General features: G+C 41.4%; 1 protein-coding gene across 5 annotated transcripts; it reads right to left on the bottom strand.

The window, feature by feature from the left end:
* Positions 1–1,158: 1,158 nt before the first annotated feature.
* On the bottom strand, positions 1,159–22,099 carry LOC149913353 (annexin A4-like). Of its 5 annotated transcripts, none has more exons than XM_090129916.1 (5): positions 20,144–22,099; positions 19,864–19,977; positions 19,628–19,718; positions 15,818–18,941; positions 1,159–4,525 (listed from the first exon to the last, which is right to left on the bottom strand). In XM_090129916.1, exons 1-4 carry the CDS (start codon positions 20,207–20,209, stop codon positions 18,928–18,930), a joined length of 285 nt encoding a protein of 94 aa, XP_089986042.1. In that variant the 5' UTR covers positions 20,210–22,099; the 3' UTR covers positions 1,159–4,525; positions 15,818–18,927. The 5 variants fall into 5 exon arrangements, 2 of the variants coding, with proteins under 2 accessions (XP_089986042.1, XP_089986040.1); XM_090129914.1 differs by having other exon boundaries at positions 15,818–19,718; positions 20,144–20,608; positions 21,414–22,099; XR_016461286.1 differs by having other exon boundaries at positions 1,159–2,852; positions 15,818–19,718.
* Between the last annotated feature and the right edge of the window lie 613 nt (positions 22,100–22,712).

The raw sequence follows: 22,712 nt of genomic DNA, 5'->3' as shown, positions 1-22,712 counted from the left end.
ACACAATAGAAGCAGGCAAAAATAAGGAAGATGTAATTGAAGAATTTATGATAAATTTTATTTTTTATTTAATTCAGAACATGAAATGAATTATACTAACATGTTGTGCCAATAACAGTGGACGCTTCCGTAGAATATAAGTGGGGAAGACTCTTTTCTTTAAAAAGATCAACATTTTAAAGAATTATTTTTAAAGAATTTAAATTATTAGTTGTGAATAGAGAGGAGGAAATACTCATAGAAATAATAGCTAGGGCACTAGTTACTGGTCACAGGTTAAGTGGCTTTTAAAGGGTTTTATTAAACAAATCTATAAAATTTTAAAGATCTATATGTTTGCAGTCTTTTACTGAACTGTTTTTAAAAGAGAAGATTCAAAACTCACTAGAAGTATGCCTGTTCATTGAAATGAAATTCTGTAGCTATTACTTCTGGACCGTGCATCCAAAAAAAGTTGTGAAAAATTCTGTCTCATTCTTAAAAAAATGAAAATAAGAATATATCAAATTTTGTAGTATATTATGCAACTTTTACATGAATATTGGATTAACTTTAAAAGATAATCATTGCATCCCTCAGTTTTCCTCCCTGATTTTGAATAAAACCAAACCTAGATAAAAGCTTGGTCCAAATGATAGAATTTTTTCTTCTCAAGACCAGTTGAAGCTAAATTTTATCAAACATTTCTATATATACAACTGAACAAGGCAAGGAAAAATATTTTAAAACTCCTACACAATTTTTTTAGTTTCATGTCTTAGTGATTACAGTCTTCACAGATGCATATATTTGATTTTAGGAGGCATAATATGAGTAATTAATGATAACTCAGAAGTTGTCAACTAGTTAAGAAAATGCATAGGAAAGCAAATACATTTAAGAAAAGTCAGAATAAAATTAGTACTGTGGCAGTATTTGTTTTCCTGATGCTGCTTTTTTACATCCTATGAATTAAACTTATGCCCTTCCTCGTTCCTACTTTTTATAGGAATAATCCTTGGTCAATAGAAAATATATTTGCAATGCATACTGCACTTGCACAGGTTTTTATTCTGTTCAGATACAATCTACATACAACGTATCTGTTTTTTCCAATAGCTACTGGAATATATAATCGCTCATAAACAATGTTATGTTTTTTTTTTTTCTTTTTCTTCATTAGGGGCTGATGTTATCAATTTTGATGGCCACGTAGTGCTACCATACAGATTCAGGAACAAGAAAATGAAAACATTGAAAGATGTCATCTCTCTGAAATTTAAGACCTCTGAAAGTGAAGGTGTAATTTTCCATGGAGAAGGACAACAAGGAGACTATATCACCTTGGAACTCAAGAAAGCCAAACTTTTTCTAAATTTAAATTTAGGTAATTTTTTTTTTTTTTTTTTTTTTTGGTATGCTTTTGTGTCCTTTTTAACACTTGTTCTGGTTTCAGCTGAAATAAAGATGTCCTGGCTTTTGCTTAGTCATGGGAGCATGTCCATGGCCAAGCCAGGACAGGCCACTTAGTGGGAAAAAGAAGTCACCACTATACGCATGACTGCAAGGGGAGGGAGGAGCCAGGACAGGTGGCCAGAATTAGGCCAAGGGTTATTCTATAAAATATGACATGCAGAAGGTCATGACTACTACCCTCTGCTGATCTTCCACAGATGGGGAGGAATCTGCATCCCATAGTCTGAGGGGAATGAAGAAAGTCTTCAAGGCCTTGGGACAGTTGGTGAAAGGGTCTGGGGCACAAGTTATTTTCTCTTCCCTCCCTTCGTTTTCAGGTGATGACATGGGATGGAATAGAAGGATCCAGTCCATAAATGCCTGGCTACAAGACTGATGCTATAGGCAGGGCTTTGAGTTCTTTGATCATGGCTGGTTTTATAAGACACCAGACCTGACAGTAATACATGGAAAAGGTTTGTTTCACAGTAGCAAAAGGGTTCTGGAACAGGAATTAGCAGGGCTCATCCAAAGACCTGTAAACTAAGTTTGAAGGGGGATGGGGATGTAGATTGACTTGGACTGGTGGAGAAGTGCTCTAGTATTGAGGAAGGCCAGGACATGGGACAGACACCCCTTGAGGGTTGCTGGGCATTGGTTGGTATGGGGTAAGAACTTGCATTGCTGGCAGGCCACAGGTCAGCAGGGAGTTGTATTTATTGCTGTGGATTGGTCAGTAGGTAGAGAGTAATTGCACTGTGGCTGTATAAAGTATGCATTTATATATTTATAGTTGCATTTCTTCCCATTTTCCTCTTCTTTCTTAGTGTATAGTTTTTATCTCAACCTGCAATTCCTGGTTTTGTTTTTTTTTTTTTTTTCCCAATTCTCTCCCTCATTCCATCTGGGATGGAAAGGGGGAGTCTGGAGAGAGTGAATGGCTGTGTGATGTTTAGCTACGTGACAAGTTAAACCGCAATTCTCAAAAGAACTTATATCCTTCTTTTTCTTCAGATATGGCAGGCCACATAATTTAATTTTGTGAAAATATTCATCATTCCTTTTATGTTGTTCTTTTTTACTTCCTGTCCTATGTCCCCCCACTTTGTGTGAGATAACATGAAAGTAAAATCAAAATGAAGATCAACAATATATTATTATTAGAAACTTGTTGGAAAGGATTGGTAGGGGATTGGGAGAACTGTATTTGCCTCAGCTATAATTTCATCTTCAGAAACTTGCAAAATTGTTGAGATTGGAAGGACTTCTAGAGGTCATCTCGTCCATCCCCCAGCTCAAGCAGAATCAGCTAGAGCAGGTTGCCCATAAGTACATCCAGAGCTTCAAGTATCCAGAGCTTCAAATATCTTCAAGAGTGGAAATTGTCATTATCTCATTTTAAGAACACAATCAAGTGGCTGTGTGAAAGAAAGATGCTGTTTTTAATGCTAGGGGAATAAGGATCACTCTTAAAAATCTGCAGCAAAAAAAGATTACTGTATGGGAAGCTACAGGCCACATGAGGTTCAGTAACCTTCCTACAAAGAAACAGAGCTTGAAGATAGGCAGGGAGAAGGTCCTGTTTGTTTTTTTTTAAGCTATACTATGAAGCACTGGACCCACTGAAGCTGGTGAAAATTCTCGGAAGGATCAATAACCTTCAGCAAAAAAGCAGTAAAGATCATTTGTAGGAAAATACTGTATTAAGCCATGGCAGTGTGATTTGCTAGAATGTGTTGTCAACTTGCACATCTTTACTGATTTTCAGGCATGCTCCAGGAATGCATTGTCTTCTCATGTATTTAAAACATAGAAGAATACACTGAGTTATTGGGCAGTGCAGCGATTTTTTAAACTTCTTGGTGAATTTGTCATTTGCTGCTTCACTTGAGATATATACTACCTACCTTTCTGGCTTACTTATGTCAGCCAGACTGCAGTGAAATATGACCTCTGATGAGCACAGCTACCCAGGCAAAAGTTTCCAGAAAGCACAGCAGTAAGCTGCAAAACTGTATTTACGTTAACTTTAATTGCCTCCCAGAAAAATTGCAGAATCACAGATGGCCAGGGTTGGAAGGGACCTCAAGGATCATGAATCTCCAACCCCCCTGCCATGTGCACAGCCACCAACCTCCACATTTAATGCTAGACCAGGCTGCCCAGGGCCCCATCCAATCTGGCCTTGAACACCTCCAGGGATGGGGCATCCACAACCTCTCTTGGCAGCTGTTCCAGCACCTCACCACTCTCTCTGTAAAGAACTTCCCCCTGACATCCAACCTAAATCTTCCCTCTCTCAACTTAAACCCATTTTCCCTTGTCCTGCTGTTGTCTACTCTTTCAAAGAAATGACTCCCCTCCAGTTTGTAGGCTCCCTTTAGGTACTGAAAGGCTGCAGTGAGGTCACCCTGCAGCCTTCTTTTCTCCAGACTGAAGAAGCCCAGCTCCCTCAGACTATCTTGGTAGGGAAGGTGCTCCAGTCCCATGATCATCTCTGTGGTCGTCCTCTGGACCCTCTCCATCAGTTCTGTCTTTCTTGTACTGGAGGCTCCAGATCTGGACACAGTACTCCAGATGGGTCCCCACAAGAGCAGAGTGGAGAGGGACAATCACCTCCCTGTCCCTGCTGACCACCCCTTTTCTGATGGAGCCCTGTATACCATTTGCTTTCTGAGCTGCAAGAGCACTGCTGGCTCATGTTAAGTTTGTCATCCATCAGGACGCCCAGGTCCTTCTCTGCAGGGCTGCTCTCAAGGACTGCTCCTTTTACCTCATCTAGTGAAATGTATCCCTACCCAGGGTGACACTTAGTAGAATGAAAAGGCTCTCACTGTGAGGGTACTCAAACGTGGAACAGGTGACAGAGATACAGAGGATCTCAATCCTCCCCAGATTAACCAGATATAAGTAAGCTTCACTGAATCTAACCTACAGAACCAACAACCAATGCTTGCAAGTTGTATTCCGTTCAGAGGCTTTCCTCAGAAAACGAGTCAAAGAAGAGAAGCTATGAAGCAGCGGTGAAGGGACAGCTGTCCCACTTACCCCATTAGTCCAGTGGACAGTTCAATGGTACAATTTTCTGCACCTATACAAGGCATAGAAAAAAATATAAGAAGTACCCAAGCAAAAGGGGTGCGTTGAGATCCTCTGGTACCATGGCAACACTGGTGTCACCAAAAACAACACAACTAACTCAGTTTTCTTTAGTTCAGTAACAGTCTGTATGATTGTTTGCAATTTAGTCTTCATAGGAAACAGAATCACCGCTTTTCTCTCTACCTGAAGAGAATGTACACAGGGGTAAAGTGATGGGGGGACAGACACACTTATACATGCATCACTAAGCAAGAGCATCCGTAAATAAAAGCATGCTACATAAATGCCAGCTGTGGCTAAACAAATAGAATCATAGAATCACTCAGGTTGGAAAAGACATTCAAGATCATTGAGTCCAACGACCTAACCTTACTACCCTAACAAGCCTCTGCTAAATCATCTATCTGAGCAGCACATCCAAATGGTTTTTAAACACATCCAGGGATGCGATCTTTTAGGTAACAAAGAACTTTTTTTTATAAAGTTATTCTCTCAAGTTGTTCAATATACTTAGAACCAAAAGGGCAACTATGTACCATGAGAAATAAAGAAAACAAGGAGAGAGAAAACGAAGGAAGAAAGGAAGTAAGAACATGTTTATATTGAAAGAATTAAAAATCCACTACTTCAAGTTTCTGAAAAAGAAAAATAGAGATGTTACCATGCAAGGAATTAAGCAATAATTCTTTTTCCAGCAACCAATACAGAAATATGAAGTTCTGTTCGGAAAAATAAATGCTGAAAACAATTAATAATGTAAAAAAAATATTTATTTTCAGAACTTGCTAATTACATACATTCTTCTAAAAGTTTGAGGTTCCTTTATTAAAATAATTTTCTAATCTAGAAGTTACATAAGCACTTATGTGAAAAGGAAAGATTTATAGATTTCTCATGCAAAGGCTGCTCTGAAAGCAATGCCTTCTATTTTATTTTGTTGGCCCATGATATCAGAGGTAGATATCAGTAGTATAACAGTAGAGATTGAACGTTCCCACCAGTATCCCGCTAGATTTTGTTGCCATGATGGCAGCATAGTGGCAGTCTGTGAAAATTATATCTGACACAGAAGTGCACATGAAACAAAGATATAACTGAATTCCTCCATGTGGAAAAAACAGCATCCATTGACATTCTTCAATACTTGATGAACATTCACAGAGATTTAACAGTCAGTGTTAGCATAGTGTGTTAGGTGGTGTGTTTCAGCAGTGGTGACAGTAATAGTGGATCAAATCTGCTGCTCCAGGCTTTTTTTTTTTTTTTTTAAACAATACGCGCAGCATACAAGCCCTTCTTCAATCACCACCAAAAATGCATAGCTAGTCATGGTGACTACATTGAAAAATAATCTTCTGTAGCTTAGAACTTATTCTATTTAAATGGAAACTATATTATATAAGATTATGATGATACAATTTGATAAATGGGAAGCATTACTTTCAGAGCAAAGAAAATATTTAAGGGAATGTATTTAAATCTTATTTAATTTATTGTGACGTTCTAAAAGATAAACAAAGTCCAAGTGTCCCATAAAAAAAAAATTAGTATTTCTAAATCAATTTTTCTGAAGGAGGGCCACAAAGATGATCAGAGGGATGGAACACGTCCCCTGTGAGGACAGGCTGAGGGAGTTGGGCTTGTTCAGCCTGGAGAAAAGAAGGCTGCAGGGTGACTTCTTAGCAGCATTCCGGTACCTAAAGAGAGTCTACAAAGAGGAGGGGAGTCAACTCTTTGAAAGGGTAGATAATGGCAGGACGAGGGGAAATGGTTTGAAGTTGAGGGAGGGAAGATTTAAGTTGGATGTCAGGGGGAAGTTCTTTACAGAGAGAGTGGTGAGGTGCTGGAACAGCTGCCTAGAGGGGTTGTGGATGCCCCATCTCTGAATGTGTTCAAGGCCAGATTTTATGAGGCCCTGGGTAGCCTGGTCTAGCATTAAATGGGGAGGTTGGTGGCCCTGCATGTGCAGGGAGGTTGGCGATCCACAATCCTTGAGGTCCCTTCCAACCCTGGCCATTCAGTGATTCTGTTATAACATCTGTACATTCATTGATTATACAGTATTCCATCAAAAAACCTTAAAAAATCTTTTAAAAATGAACTAGCAATACATACTCTTCTAAAGGAAATGCTGAATGATTTAAAAAAGTGTTCAAGTGTAATTGAAAAATGTTTGAGTATGCAACTGAACATTTTGGTGGGATATGTATGCATGTAAAATAGATTTTTTTTAAATCTGACTTTGATTATGCCTCCACTGATGCATAACAAATGTACTTGTATGGGATACACATTGCTGTTGCAGATCACAAACCTGTGGTGCCTGAGAATATCCACCAGTAACTTCACTACAGCTAGACATTTAAAAATAATGGACTGCTCAATTTGCTGTGGTTTCAAGAAGTTGATACAAAAATAAAACATTTTTTGTATCAGACTAAATATATGTTAAAAGAATGAAAAATATATGTTAAATTTTAATATTTCATTTAAAAATTGTACCATTCTAAGGTGCTGAGTTGATGACAGGGCCTGCTGGGCTGCTGTGTGTGTCTGGGGTGCCCTGTGCTGGACAGCCAGAACCAAAATAGACCCATACCTATTACTGTTAACCACTAGAGATAAGAAATTAGCTGAAGTCTGTTCTCACTTACTTTCATACCAGAATAACAAACACTTGCAAAGAAACAATCACAACTATTTCTTCCTGGGGAGTAGGTAAACAACCCACACTTTAAATACTTATTAAAAAAAAAAAAAAAGTTATTTTTGATCCTAAATCTGCAAAACTCTACTGTTTGAGGAGTACCATGGAGCAAATGAGGAAAATCACCACTTTTTATGATCTTCAAGATAAGAAGTCCCCTCTATGTGAAAACAAATAAGAAAAAAAAAAAGAAAAAAAAAAAACATGCTAGAGAGTACATTAGAAAAGAATTAAGCTTTCAAACAGAGCATGTTTTCAAAGAGATCTTCAAATGCTTTCACAGTTCATTTCCCTCACTCTCCATTGTTTTAATACAAGTACTGAGACATGCACCTGTAATATCAGAAAAAGTAAATACCAAGCTATGCTTGCAGATGTTGAACTGTGACTATGCTGGCTGAAGATCAATTACATAGAAATTGTAGAAATATCCAGAATAAAAATATCTAAAGAGAAACAGAGAAAAAGAGGGTTGGATGCTTCGGATAACTCTTAAGTGTTCTATTCACTGTCACAAACAAAGCTACTAAGTTTACAGTGACTGCTGATAATTTTCTCAAATCTGTGATTCTTTTTTTCTCCAAAATGAAAAACAATTTTAATTACAATGATTTAATACAGTTGCTACAAATATGAGAACATGATTAGACAAAACATATGCTTCAAAATGTTTCTTCCTATCTATCATTTAATATTTTTATGCAGTTCCATCACTTCTATGGTCATAGAAGTCCATCTTTTCATTAAGACAGTTTAGTGAACATTATTATTATGAGTAATAAAATATTATGAGAGGTTGGCAAAGAACCATTTACATGGATTATGAGACCACATAAGTATCTTCACAATTTAGGTGGAAAAAAAAAGTGTAAAAGAATAAATATGTATTCATATGTTTACATACATATGGACATATAGTTCATTCAGCATAGGGAGTTCCAGTGGCCATCAAGACACTTCATCAGTTTTTTGATCGTGAAGGTTTGTCTGTTTGTGAGCATAGGCTGATGAAACAAAATGTCCAGTATATCTATCTAGTGGCACTGGACAAAAGAAAATTGGTTAGGTTCCACACAAGTTAAATAGTGGCTTTCTTATCTACTTTAAATATTCCCTGTGATATTTTGATGTAATATATAGTTTTGGAGAGAATGGAGTTTCTGTGAAGTACATATGGCAACCATAGGAGAGAGTGATGGAGATATGAATAGTTGGTAGCAATAGCATGACAATGGCAAAGGAAATTACAAGTATCACAGAAATTTTTCTAATGATGAATACAGCTGATGAATGTGGAATTAATAGTGAAGAGGAACAATGGTTTCACTTAAAGTCACTACAGGCAAATAGGATTAACTTGTCAAAATCTGTTCAAGCTCTAATTTTTAGCACTTCAATATTTTCAAAACAGTTATTGTAAATATTCCTTTCAAATACTTATGGCTTAAGCCTTAACAGCATCTCCAAGTCTAATTTTTTTTTCTCTTGTAAATATTCACATGACCAAGATTTTGTTCACTGTACTATCTAAGGAGTAAATAATCTCCATAAAAAAATGTTCATTTCTTCATAAAATGATAAGGTCTGACTTGTTTATTTTTCTTCTTTTCTCTCCTTCCTTAAAAAGAAATCAGTCATACATCAGAATACTCTAACAGTAACATTTGACATAGCAAGATAGAACTAGTTCATGAGCAAAGGTATCAGTGACTCCATTCCACTCATGCCATAAGATTTCAGCACCCAGAAGTCCTCAGAAGATTATCTTAAAAAGTGCTGTCGAAGACTGTTCAATAGGAATGCTACTGTTTTTTTTGTTGTTGTTTGTTTGTTTGTTTGTTTGTTTGTTTTGTATGCATTAATCTGCTGCAGTATTGTGATTGAAGGAACTATTCGTATGGCAATGATTCTGCAGGAGCTTATTATGAACTTCAAAAATCAGTGATAAAATACAATATATATTGTAGTTGTCATAGGCTCCAGATGCCTTGAATTTGCTGATTGTCTAAAAAATTCATAAATGGGAACATGACGAGAGACATCTATCTATCATGTCTCTTTACTCTCTGTCTCAAAAAGAGCTTGAATATAAATATTCCATCAGCTTTGCATTAATGAATTCAGTGGATACTTTGCCTTCTGTAACATTACTTTCTTTCCTATGACTTGCTTTTTGATAAATTTTTCCTATGGCTTGCTTTCTGATAAATTATGTCACTGCAAATGTAAAGATCCTTTCTCCTCTTTTGAGTGTATTAAATATATTATATGTACCTGAAACTCTACAAAGGGGATGGGGGGCAAAATGCCTCCTATACTGTCAGAAAAGAGCAAGTCTGACACTGCCTTATGACACTAAATATGGACAAGTCTCTGGAGCTGGACAACATGTATCTCAGAGTCCTGAACTAACTGACTGATGTGGTTGCCAAGCTACTCTAAATCATTTCTGAATATTCATGGCTGTCAGGTGAAGGTCCTGGCAAGTGGAAAAAGGAATCATCACTCCCATTTTTAATAAAGGGAGAAAGGAAAATCTGGGAGACTATCGACCAGTGAGCCTTACCTGTGCCAGGGAAGATCACAGAGCAGAACCTCCATGAATCTACTCTAAGGCATGTGCAAGAAAGGGGAGGGGGGTGATTCAAGAATGCCAACACAGCTTCATCAAGGATAGACTATGCCTGACCATAGAAGTGCTCAGGTTGGAAAAGACCTCAGAGACCATCAAGTCCAACCACAACCTAACCAAACTTACCCTAATTCTAACAACCCTCTGCTAAATAATGTCTCTGAGCACAGTAAACAAATGGTTTTTAAACACATTCAGGAAAGGTGACTCAACCCTGCCTCTGGGGAGCCTATTCCAGTGCTTAACAACCCTTTCTGTAAAGAAGCTTTTCCTGATATCCAGCTTAAACTTACTCTGGCACAACTTGAGACCATTTTCCGTCATCCTGTCACCAGTGAGAAGAAACCAACCCTGCACTTGCTGTAAGCACCTGTCAGGTACTGGAAGAGAGTAATAAGGTCTCTCTTCAGACTCCTTTTCCCCAGACTAAACAGCCCAATTCCTTCAGTCGCTCCTCATACGGCACATTTTCCAAGCCCTTCACAAGCCTTGCAGCCCTTCTTTGGACCTGCTCGCACCCCATGTCCTTTCTGTATTGAGGTGCCCAAAACTGAACACAGTACTCGAGGTGAGGCCTCACCAGTGCTGAGTACAGGGGCCAAATTACTTCCCTAGTCCTGCTCACCACACCATTCCTGATCCAAGCCAGGATGCCACTGGCCTTCTTGGCCACCTGGGCACACTGCTGGCTCGTATTCAGCTGACTGTCCATCAATATACCAGGGTCCCTTTCTGACAGGCAACTTTTCAGCCACTCCTTCCCAAGCCTATAGGGTTGCCTGGGGTTGTTGTGACCAAAATGCAGGACCTGACACTTGACGCTATTGAATCTCACACGGTTCACCTTGGCCCATCAATCCAGTCTATCCAGGACCTTCTGTAGCACCTTTCTCCCCTCTGGCAGATCAACACTCCCTCTCAATTTGGTGTCGACTGCAAACTTACTGAGGGTGCACTCAATCCCCTCATCAAGATTGTTAATAAAGATGTTAAATAGAAGCGGCCCCTGTACTGAACCCTGGGGAACACTGCTCATGACCAGCCGCCAACTACATTCAACTCCATTGATCACAATTCTTTGGGCTTGGCCATCCAGCCAGTGTTTCACCCAGCAGAGCATACATCTATTCAAGCTATGGGCAGCCACCTTCTCCATGAGAATGTTGTGAGGGACAGTGTCAAAGTCTTTACTGAAGTCCGGGTAGATCACATCGACAGCCTTACCTTCATCCACTAAATGGCTCACCTTGTCATAGAATGAAATCAGGTTTGCCAAACATGATCTACCATTTGTAAACCCATACTTACTAGGCCTGATCCCTTGGTTGACTTTTAATTGGTCCATTATGTCTCCTGAGATTATCTGTTCCATAATCTTCCCTGGTACTGAGGCGAGACTGATAGACCTGGAGCTACCAGGATCATCTTTCCGTCCTTTTTGAAGATGGGTGTCACATTTGCCAGTCTCCAGTCCACTGAGACATCCCCGGTTAGCCAGGACTGCTGAAGGATGATGAAGAGTGGCTTGGAAACCACATCCACTAACTCCTTCAGCACTCTAGATGCAATCCATCTGACTCCATGGACTTTTGAGCATTCAGCTTCTGGAGCAAGTCCAAAACCATCTCATCATGGATTATGCAGGGCCTATTCTGTTCCCCATCCCTATCTACCAGTGCAGGAGGCTGTGTTCCCACGGAGTAACAAGTCTTACTATTAAAGACTGAGGCAAAGAAAGCACTTAATACCTCAGCTTTATCCTGATCCTTGGTCACCATGTTGCCCTCGGTGTCCAACAAGTCATGGAGGTTCTCTCTAGCCCTCCTCTTGCTGTTGATATATTTATAGAAATATTTATTGTTGTCTTTTATCTTAATGACCAAGCTCAGTTCTAACTGGGCTTTGGTTTTTCTAATTTTCTCTCTGCACAGCTTCACTACATATCTGTAATCGCCTGGAACAGCTTGAAAAGCGGGCTCATGTAAAATCAAATGAGATTCATCAAACCAAAATGTAAGGTGTTGCCACTTGGGTTGGAGCAATCTCAGATATGTGAACAGACTGGGAGAAGTACTCAATGAGAGCAGCTCTGTCAAGTAGAACTTGGGGGTCCTAGTGGATAAAGAGCTGGATGTGAGCCAGCATTGTGCACTTGCAATTTGGAAGGCCAACAGTATACTGGACTGCCTCAAAAGAAGGGCAGCCAACTGGGTAACAGGAAGAAGTTGTCCCCCTCAGTTCTGTTTTTGTGAAGTCACACCTGAAATACTGTGCCCAGGTCTTAGGCCCTGAAGACAATGAAGATGTGGAGCTGTTGGAATCAGTCCAGAGGGCAGCCACAAAGATGATCAGAGGGCTGGAGCACCTCTCCCGTGAGGTTCAGGAAGTTGGGCTTGTTTATACTGGAGAGGAGGATTGTTTTTCTGGGGAGACCTCATTGTGACCTTCCAATACTTCAGAGGAGTTTATGAACTGGCAGAAAACCAACTTTTTTCATGGTCTACTAATGAGAACGGGCAAGAATGGTTTTAAATTAAAAGAAAGGAGATTTAGGTTAGATGATAGGAGGAAATTTTTTATTCACTGTGGTAAAGGACTGGAAAAGGTTGCCCAGAGAAGATGCAGATGCTTTTTCCCTAGAGGCATTCAGTGCCAGTCTGGATCAGGCCCTGGGCAACCTGATCTAGTGGTTGATAACTATGTTCATGTGAGGGCATTGGAACTACATGATATTTAAAATCCCTTCCAACATAAGTCATTCTATGATTTTAAAATGAAAGCTACAACTCCCGTTGACTACAGTATATTTTTTTTTAATGTTAAATATTTTGTTTGCTTCTCTTCCCACACAGTTAAAATCTTTTCTAAATTTGACATCAGCACTTATTCACAGAGAGAAATGTAAAGAACATTTTCAATCTTACTGTAGAGGGAGCCTTTAATTTATTTATTTATTTATTTATTTATTTATTTATTTATTTATTTATTTATTTTTGTGACTTCCAAGAGATCTATTAGAAAGTAACGTCACAGATCTCATCTGCAGTTTCAAACATAGAAAAATCTCAAAGCAAGAAGGCAAGCAAATAATTAAATGAATAAGAGCACCTTGAAAGGAAATATTTTGTAATTTTACAAACTTCTCTAGGGAATAGATGTCATCTCTAATTCTCTTTTAAAGTTGAACCTTTTTTTTAATTCACATTGCTGTGCAAGGAAGAATGTGGTTTCCATTTCTGACACACAAAAAATAATGTGTATTTTATCAGCATACTCAAGAAAAATAAGAACAAATCAATATGGCAATTAATGACCACGTATTTCAATATGTGGTTTAATGAGAGTTCTTAATACTCTGAGACTAATAACCAGATTGCTGTATTGTGCAATGAAATATTTTTTTAAGCACTAAGTTTATGACTTTCCAATTAAACCTTTACTATGAGAAAATGTGCAAGTTCTACATCTGAAATATGTTCTCAAATATTCTCTAAATAAAAGACTGCATTCAATATAAACCTACAAACTTGAAGAAAAATATATGATTGTAAGGTATTAAGCAACCTTTTGCTTTAGGTACTGTTTCAAAAATTTTCACAAATTGGATTAGATGCCCATGTTTTAATCAGGCTTAAAAAATTGCTACTTATCTATACAGTCAGTTTCTTCACTGACAGCAGGATTAATCTGCAAATCTCACTGGTTAATGACAATGCTTCAACATACAATACTAATTATAGGGCTAAAAACTTTGCTCCTGCTGAATTCTGTATCTATGGAACAATGTAACTTTACATAAGTTGCTCCAAATAATGCATTTGAAAACAAGTTTGGAACTCTCAAACATTATTCCGTTTTTCCAAGAAGTCATAAGACAGTGAACTTTTCTTCTCAACTGCGCTGCTGCTGTCTACTGGTTTCAGCATACTGACTCAAGGACAGCCTGATTCCTGCTTCTAAAATCTACACAGTATTTTAGGAGAGGTTTTTTTTGTTTCTTTGTTTTGTTTGTTTGGGAGGAGAAAAAAAAAAAAGTTCCTATAGACATATAAATGTAAAACATTATTATTAATGTCATTAACAAAATACTGAAATAACTTATAATACTAGCAGTTCAATGCTTCTCTTCGAGGAAAACAAAAGGTTAGGTTTCTTACTTCAGTTGTCTGTGAAGACAAATTTTATCAGTATTTTTTTAGTTGATTCATTATTTCCTTGATAGATGTGTTTTATTTTTCTCCAGAAATATGCAGTCTTTCAAGCAGACAACTTTTCATCCAGTGACAGAAATAATTTTGTTAGCCAACTATGCTTTTCCTCACATTTAGTTTCAGACTCCAAATTCATCTTGTAACGTGCTTACAGTGCATTAGATATCAATTTAATTAAAAAAAAAAAAAAAAAGGAAACAAAACAAAAACCTAAAACCTTTTGCGTGTAAATATTTTTGGCTAAAAAAAAACAAAAAACAAAAAAAAACAAAAAAAACCCTACAACTTAAAAATATTTTTTTTGTTGTTGTTTAAAAAAGTGTTGGATTAAAAAAAAAAAAAGTTGGTTTCTGTCTCCATATACTTGTATTTGTATTCAAAGTAGATATACTTAAATGTAAAAAAATGTAATCATGATGTGAAATCAACCATGTTATAGTGTTGGCTACACTTAAAACAGCATATAAAATATTTTAGTAGAGTGATGGCAAATTTGGTTCATTAAGAGCCTTGTACACAGTGCTACCTAATACTTCAGATGATCACTACCTTTTTGAACAAGAACCAACTTGTTGTAGGATAACCTACAGTTCCTCAGATAACAAATACAATGTGTTTTCTTACAAACGTATCCAACACCCATGAATTCCCCCAGCACAGCCCTACCAACACCGCAGCAAGTTTGATTTGATTTTTCAGCTAAGTTATTTCAGCTGTTAAAAAATTATCTAAGTTTAATCTAAATTTTAAAATGAGGCTTTAATTCTTTGCATGGAAATAGGAAAAATAATACCAGAATGTGATTCTCAATAGTGTTTAATGAAAGCACATAGCCAAGTCAAAACAACAGAAATCACAAGATATTTTTGCTAGTTAATTAACATAATTGCTAGTTACCATGACAAAGTGTTTCAATAGGCCTTAAATCACTTGATGTCAATGGAAGAGTCTTCAAGATAGGTGCTTCTTAACTTGTTCTAACATTTTTTATTTTTTATTTTTTTATTTTTTAAGATAAATCTCAAGTATTTATTTCCCCTAAAACACCTACAAGAATACTGTACTAAATTTGCATAGAAATAGGACATCAGACATTTACAGTTTGCAGGCATGTGGACTTCACGTAAGCACCCACAGGATCAAATTCAAGGAATGGTATTTAGAAACTACACTTGCTTTTCTTAAAACTTGATCTGTTGTGCTCTTAACCACTTGCACCATTGCTCATCTCGTTTTTTTTTTTTAGAAGAGATTCTAAAGTTATACTCAAATATTAAAGGAAAAATCTCCAAAAAACATGTCATATTTAGACAAGGTGAGCTTCTTCAATTGAATTTTTACTTGTTTTATTTTTATCTTTGTCATCAGGCAATGAATTATGTCTTGTTTCCCTCTCAAGACCCAGCATGAAATGTATCTGAATGCTATCTTTTCCTCAACTGGTCTATTCAAGTCTTCTGCAAAAACAATTTTGAAGATCAAAAGTAGTGATTTCAAAGCACTCTTACTAATTCTAATGCTGTATTTCCTATAGAAGAGCTAACTAGAAACTCAGAATAAAGGATACAGTAAATATTAAATTAAGCTCCAGTTATTACAATTAGTAATCCTGGAATATCTTCATGCATTTTAGCAAAAAGCACTTGAGATTCAGATTTAATCTGAAATTCAAAGACAGTTTCTATTTTGATTTTTTTTTTTTTTTTAAAGGAATATAATGGAAAAACTTACAGTAGGAGCAGCCGTAGACCTCAATTCTTAACCCAATTTGGCCTTCTCCATTCCAATCTAAAGGAACTATACGTACATAGCGAGCAATGACTGGGTGTTGCAAATCATGTCGGACCACACTATCAGAGTTTGTGTTTCCAGGAAATGCCCAAGGGAAAGAATAAGAAAATTATTTTATTATTTCTATCTCATACACTGTAAAGATTCTGTTATGAAGGAAAATTTTAGGTAGTGAAGACCTCCGAGTGACTAGTTAGCACTTAAGTTTGGTTAAAATGTTTTCTTTGATACTGAGCAAATGAACAGTGGTTTTAAAAAGTTTTGTAGTGCTCACAACACAAACACTGTAGCACTGGAACCTCGGGCTTTCTCCACAATAGATACAGTAAATTCAGATAAGAGCTGCTGCTAGATAAGAAAGTATTTTGCATCACTGATCCATTGCTCAGTTACTAAAACATTTATAAAGATGTCCAAAAGGGTTGTTCTGTGACAAGATACCCATCCTCTAACAGATTACAAACAGCAGTCACTGTCTTGTAAACAGAAACACTGATATATCCTATTTCCTACAGCAGACCCTCCAATTTCTCAAATTTCCAGGAATACAAAGATCTTTCTTTATTTTTTATGTACTACCTTCTGGAAAATGAGCACACAGTTTCTCTCCTAACCGTAGTTACCTCCCACAGCAAAATCAGCTCTTTTTTGACTTTGGAAGTCAAAAAAGTACAAAACACAGTACTCTGTCATGGTTTTATAATTTTGTTATCGGTATTCCACACCAAACATCATGTAAAGCACGGGTAATTAAAGAGTTAATACTCCAGTTCCGTGGACTGACAACTTTCTGGATGCCTGGTTCTCAGAAGAAAGGAAGAACTACACATCCCAGGGGACTTCATGTTCAGAGAGGAAGATAAGCCATGGGAGGGAGTCATGGGATCTTGCTCTCTGGCTCTCTTGCTCACTGCCTAGCAGTGTGTGGGTCTGCTCCCCAACCGTGTGCCTTCAGTTCAAAGTAGGCCTTTTAGTTTCGGACACTCTCTCTCTCTTATTTGATTTATTAGCCTCAATTTCAATTATATTATATTGTGTTATCTTGCATTCCGATATCATGTTTAGTAAAATTAAGTTTTCCTCCTTAGATTGTTGCTGCTGTTCTGGTTTCTGGGCCCAGCTCCCATCTCCCTTCCCTTCCCCCTTTTCCGTCCTGTTTTTGGGCCAGGGGGCCTATGGGCTTGCTGCCCCCTGTCGAGGGCACACGTTGATCTAGATAACTCCGTGACAGACTCTCAAGTAAAATTTAAAAATGACTGAAGTAAATTCAGTGCTTCTTTTGTAATTTTGTACCTCTTGGTAAAAGATTTCATAGTACTCTGCTTAAAAGTAAATGATACCTATCTGTTAACATAACAGATTTTATTGTCTTTTCATCTCATGCACAAACCATTTGTTTTCTAATGGTAAATGTTAAAGATTGCCATTTAGTTATTTTCAGCATTTTCAGAGAAACATCATAAGTCTTCATGAGTAATTTTCAATAAAACGAGTATCTTGGAGCAGTAAACAAAGAAAGGTGATCTTTGCCACACAAATAAACCCACATAGAATCCTATAATACATTCAAGTACTGGAAATAAAAAGAAATGAAGAAACAACTAGGCTGTAAATATATCTACTGCAAAATATAGTCATCAAAATTTTGTAAAGCCAAAAATTTAGGTTGACACTTTGCATATAGATACAGCACTAGATATTTCAGATGAGTATCCATCTTGTATACTGCACAGTAGATCTAGGTGTAGGTAAAGATTCACAGAACCCTTTCCTTGATGAGCTAAAAAAAAATAATGCATGTAATATTTTTTATAAGGTTGGTTGTTTGTACTGCTGCAATTATTGTGCTAAATAATGATGAAGACACTCGTGGCTTCATAGTAAAACTTGTTAGGTACAAAAATTAATGCCTGTGAAGCACTTCCATATTTGAGTGCTAAGCATTTATGAGAAATACAATAGTTCTGTATTCTGAGCTGAATAGCAGACAGACAACAACAAAAAGCACAGGCCGAACAAGAACTAAACAATCTATTGAATAACTGCCTACCATCTCAGATTTAATGCTGTTATGTCCTTGTTAGCAATGCCTCTGTACCATCAAAAACTATGGCAGAAAGTCACAGAGATTCAAAGGACCGCTTTGCAACAAGCTCCTCGTATACTGCATGAACATTCTTTCATCCCTGCAGCACTCTCAGCTAAATCAGGATCGCCCCACAGAAATAATTCATTTTCACTGCTAACAGTCTTGCGAATTGGCCTACCACAGCTAGTACCATTTTCAAGACCTGCTGCTTTGTGCTGCCAATCAAGTTTCTTAGCTTCTCTCCCCCCTGCCCCAATGGCAGTCACACTTCATGATCTCTGCTTTCCATGCTGGAGCTGCAGCCAGTTGGACTTAGGTTTCTCAAGTCCCTTTCAGTCTCAGGAGGGAATAAAACAGCCAGAATGGAATGGATGCAATGCGGCTCTCTCTAGGACACCTGCTGCCTCAGAAGAGTTCACATCTACTGGACAGCTACAGAGCTCCTACAAAAGCATCACACACAAACAAGGAAGGAAAGAAAAACCCAGGACACTGTGCAGGGGTCCTACCTCTCACTAGGTGATACCTGTTCCGTGTACAGAGGATGGACATAAACTGCACCTCATCTGTTCCCCACTTCTTCTCCCCCGCTTCGTACAGGCACTTCAAGACATTAGGGGTGACAAAGTAAGGCTCATGGAGAAGACTGGGCGTACAGGAGATCTTAAATCCCTTGCAGCTAGAGCACTGCTGGCGCGTACTTGTCTAGATCACGGATATTTTCCAACAAGCACCTACCAGGCACGGCAACCCACAGCCAAAATCTCATTGCCCCTGCCAAGTAGCCAGCCTGTCGAGAGACCTCTCATTAGAGACTTGCAAACAAGGCTAAAAGCATTATTTCCATTTCACAGGCTGGCTTCTCTTCACCACGCATCACCTGCACAAGAATAGATTGGGAAGCACATTACTACGCACCTGAGCATCTTGCTGAGCATGGGCATCATCCACATACATTCCTTCATCTCTGTTTCCCTGCAAAGACACAAGGATAGAAGACTCAGTTCACCAGAGCATCTACTGGAAGCAACTCCTGAGAATTCCCCGTTCATGAAAAGCTGCTGGGGATGGATAATGGAGTCCTTCAAAGGGAACACTAGCTTACAAATGAAACGCAGCTCAGATGTACTTTGGGCTTCCTTCTGAAACGAGCAGCAACCCACTTTACTGGGACATTTAAAGAAGAGCCCACAGCACTCATGCACACCCAGAGTCAGAGTTCCCTCCCCGGAGAGGCTGGGTTTGAGGAGCAGGTCATGGGACACACAGGGTGAGAAAAAGCCAGCCTGGAGCTCCTCACCACTGAGTGCAGAGCTGTGCCCACAGCTCTGAACATTCACCCCCTTCTCCCCTCAGCTTGGCTCACCGTTGCGAGGGACACGAGGACCCTTCGAAACATGGGAGATGTGTCAGATACGATGCCATCCTCAAGGGAGCAGCCATATTCCAGCAAGAACACACACACAGCACCCGTTAGGAGCAGGGCCACCACCTGGGTGCTGCCCACAACATTTGCCAGCTGTAACCTAGCTAAGTACAGAACTGTGCCCAGGCCTCCCAGCAGCACTGCAGCACTCCAGCCATCATCATTAGTGCTACAGCCTCCAATTAAGAAGCGCAGACAGGAAGAAACTGACAAGAGAGCCTTTTGCACTCCTTACGAAGCTTGTAGTTCTCATTAATGCGACAAATCTCTCCATTGGTGCGAGAAGCCAGAATTTCCATTGGGCAACCTTCATCTGCTCCTGCTCCCTAGGGAATCACCAAGGCAAGACTTAAGATACCAGCACCTGCTTGTGACGTGCAACTAGGTTTCTTTAAGAGAGAGAAGACATGCATAACAAAGCAGTAAGTCCTTGGCCAGAACTTAAGCAATACAAAAGGAAGATTTCCAAACCTTCACAGCCCTCCTTAGTTCGTGCACGTCATACATGGTGGTGGGAGTCATCACCCCAATGATCACCCTCTCAAAATTCCCACTCAGCTCCGACTTCAAGTCATCAATCAAATCCTAGAAGGCAAAGAGGAGAAAGGAGTTGGCAGAAGGGACGGCCTTTGAGGACAGAGGAACTGAGCTGTTCAGCACTCCTCTTCAGGCTCCAACCCTCCTTGCATCAACAACTGCTCTGAACTGAACAAGAACAAAACAACCTTGGTCAGGTGAAGTCTCTGCCGACCTTTCTCTTGTAGAGATTGGGTCGTTTTTCACTTTGCGCCCAAGTGACACAACCACGTTCGTGCATCTCTGCAGACCACCCACCCTGCCAGTAGTGCTCTTAGAGGTGATCAGAACTTGCTGACGCTGGGAAACATTTAGTTTGGTCAAGACGTCAGTGATGGCATCTTCATCCGTGCCTGCAAGAAACAAATGGAAGCTAGTCAGGATGCTTGCACAAGGATCAGAAGTGCCCTCTGGTCTTGTGCCACCTCCAGTCCCTCACACAGCCGGCTCTCAACAGCTCCAGGACTACATCGATGCACACAAAGCTGCCAGGACCCACGCCACCAGAGCAGCTGCATTTTGGGACACGAAGGGCAGTTCTGTTTCCGCTTTCCAACAATTTTTAGGGCAGTTGTGCAGCAGAGCAGTGCAAGCAGCTATGCTTCCCTCTATCAAACCACCAGAGCAGCCATTCGCAGTGCTGGGGAAAAAATAAAAGTTGACCATGGAGGGAGATCAACTTAGCAAAGCCCTTCATGGCCTTCCTGAGAGCCTGCGCTTCTTGCTCAGCGCTGAAACTTGAGACCCCCTCGATTGTTGCCTAAGGCCACAAGAAAAGGATTTAGCAAAGGCAGACCGACGCACGCAGAGTTGAACTGGAAAAAAAAAAGAAGACAAACATAAAAGATGTGAACACAGAGATAGTAAAACTCCACCCACACAACTGATGCTTCTCTCTCACTTCTGTCTCACACGGCAGCCTGTTCTAGTGGGACTTCCCAAGCATATCAGAAAGAAGCCACGGGGGCACAACTGCATGGAGAACATATCTCCATACTGCTGCCCACGGAGTACCGCGTTTCCAGTGAAACAAAAGCTGGACCACCCGGCATCTGTGTTCAGGCCCACCAGGCCTTCTTCCTAGCAGTTCTCCACGTCAATCATAAAGCAATGCGCTCCCATCATAGCCCTAGTCCTGACTTCTCTTGTAGCAGGTAAGGACCAGTATTCTGCACCATTCCTTTTGCTCTGCTCAGCACTGGGGAGGCTGCAGCTGGAGAACAGCGTCCAGCTCTGGGCTCCCAGTACAGGAGACAGCTGGACATGCTGGAAAGAGTCCAACGCAGGGCTACCAAGATGGTGAAGGGACTGGAACACCTCTGCCATGACAAGAGGCTGAGAGAGAGGGGGCTGCTCAGCCTGGAGAAGGGGAGCTCAGGGGGATCCCACCCACGGCTGTAGAAGTTCTGCACAGAAGTTTGTCCTGATATCCAACCTAAACTTACCCCATGCCTGTGTGTCCTGCGGAACCCCACAGATGTGACAGTGGGCTGCTTCTCAAAGGAAACCAGTGCTCGGCGTCGGGAGCGGTGGAGGAAGCAGCTGATCCTGCCAATAACGCTGCCATCGCGCGTCCCTCCCCGGGACTCCCACACCTTCCTCTCCCCAGCCCGGCTCGGCTCCTCGCAGGCTGCAGACACTGCTGAGGCACTCGCGCTCCAGGCCGTCATCTTCTTCCCGTGCCGCCGGACCGCTCTCTGCAGGGCTGCGCTGAGCTCCTGCTGCTGCACCAGAACCGCAGCTCCCGTGCTGACGGACGGCGGAGCTTCGTGCCGGCACCCGCAGCACGCGGCCCCCGGGCTGCTGGCGGCACGGCAGGATGCTCCCGTCCCCGCCTCCCTCCCACCGCCCCTCGGCTCCGGCATCCTCCCGTTATCCGCCTGAGGAAACGAAGGCCCCGCACAGGGCTCTGGACGGGCTGACCGACGGCTGATGCCAACGGAACGACGTTCAACACCGCCACGCGCCGGTCCCGCACTTCGGTCACGACGACCCGAGGCATCTCTGCAGGCCGGGGGCAGAGCGGCTGGAAGGCCGCGCGGAGGAAAAGGATCGGGGGGCGCGGGCCCCGGGGCCCCGGAAGCGGAGCGGGCGCGCGGAGCGAGGCAGCGCCGCGGGCAGCCGGGCCGGGGCCACGCGGGACACGCGCGATGATGACGCAATGACGGCGCGACCGCGGGCGCAAACGACCCCGCCGGGAGCGCCCGCCCCGTTCCGCGGGCCGACCAATAGGAGAGCGGGAGAGGCGGGGCCGAGCGCGGGCTCTCCGCCAATGGCGGCCGCGGGATTCCGTGCCGGGAAAGCGGCGCTCCGCCGCCCCGCGTCCCCGCCGCCGCCCGCCCCGCGCCTCGGGGCCCCGTCCGTCCCGCGTCAGAACGGAGCCGTCCTCCGGAGTCGGCGTCGCGGCGGGGCGCCGCCGGCTGAGAACCGGCGGCTGACTGCGAGCGGCGGGACGCCCGGTGTCCGGGAGCGGCTCCTGGCCGAGCCGGGCAGCCCCGAAAGAGAGGGACCGACCCCGCCGATCGAGACGCGTCGGAGCCCGGCAGAGTCGGGCGGCCGCCTTCGGTTCCGGCTCGGCTCGGCTCGAACGGTCAGCAGCGCCGTGCTGAGCCGCTGCCCCGCAGGCGGAGGACTCGACTGCCGTTTTCTGTATTCACGTCTGTCCGAGAAGAAAGCTGGCGGCGCTGGCGCTGACCAGGGAGAGGGAGGCCGGGGGCCGGAAAGCTCTCGGGCTGCGGCTCCAG

The sequence above is a fragment of the Phasianus colchicus genome, chromosome 38 (assembly GCF_987193195.1).
Source record: "Phasianus colchicus chromosome 38, bPhaCol1.hap1.1, whole genome shotgun sequence".
Lineage (NCBI taxonomy): Eukaryota > Metazoa > Chordata > Aves > Galliformes > Phasianidae > Phasianus > Phasianus colchicus.
This window is presented reverse-complemented; position numbering and strand designations above follow the sequence as displayed.

Coding starts and splice junctions, on each gene's coding strand:
- LOC149913353 (XM_090129914.1), bottom strand. CDS start 21,833: ATGCCGGAGCCGAGGGGCGGTGGGAGGGAGGCGGGGACGGGAGCATCC. Junction 20,609..21,413: donor GCAGGACACACAGGCATGGG/GTAAGTTTAGGT, acceptor TTTTTTCCCCAG/CACTGCGAATGGCTGCTCTG.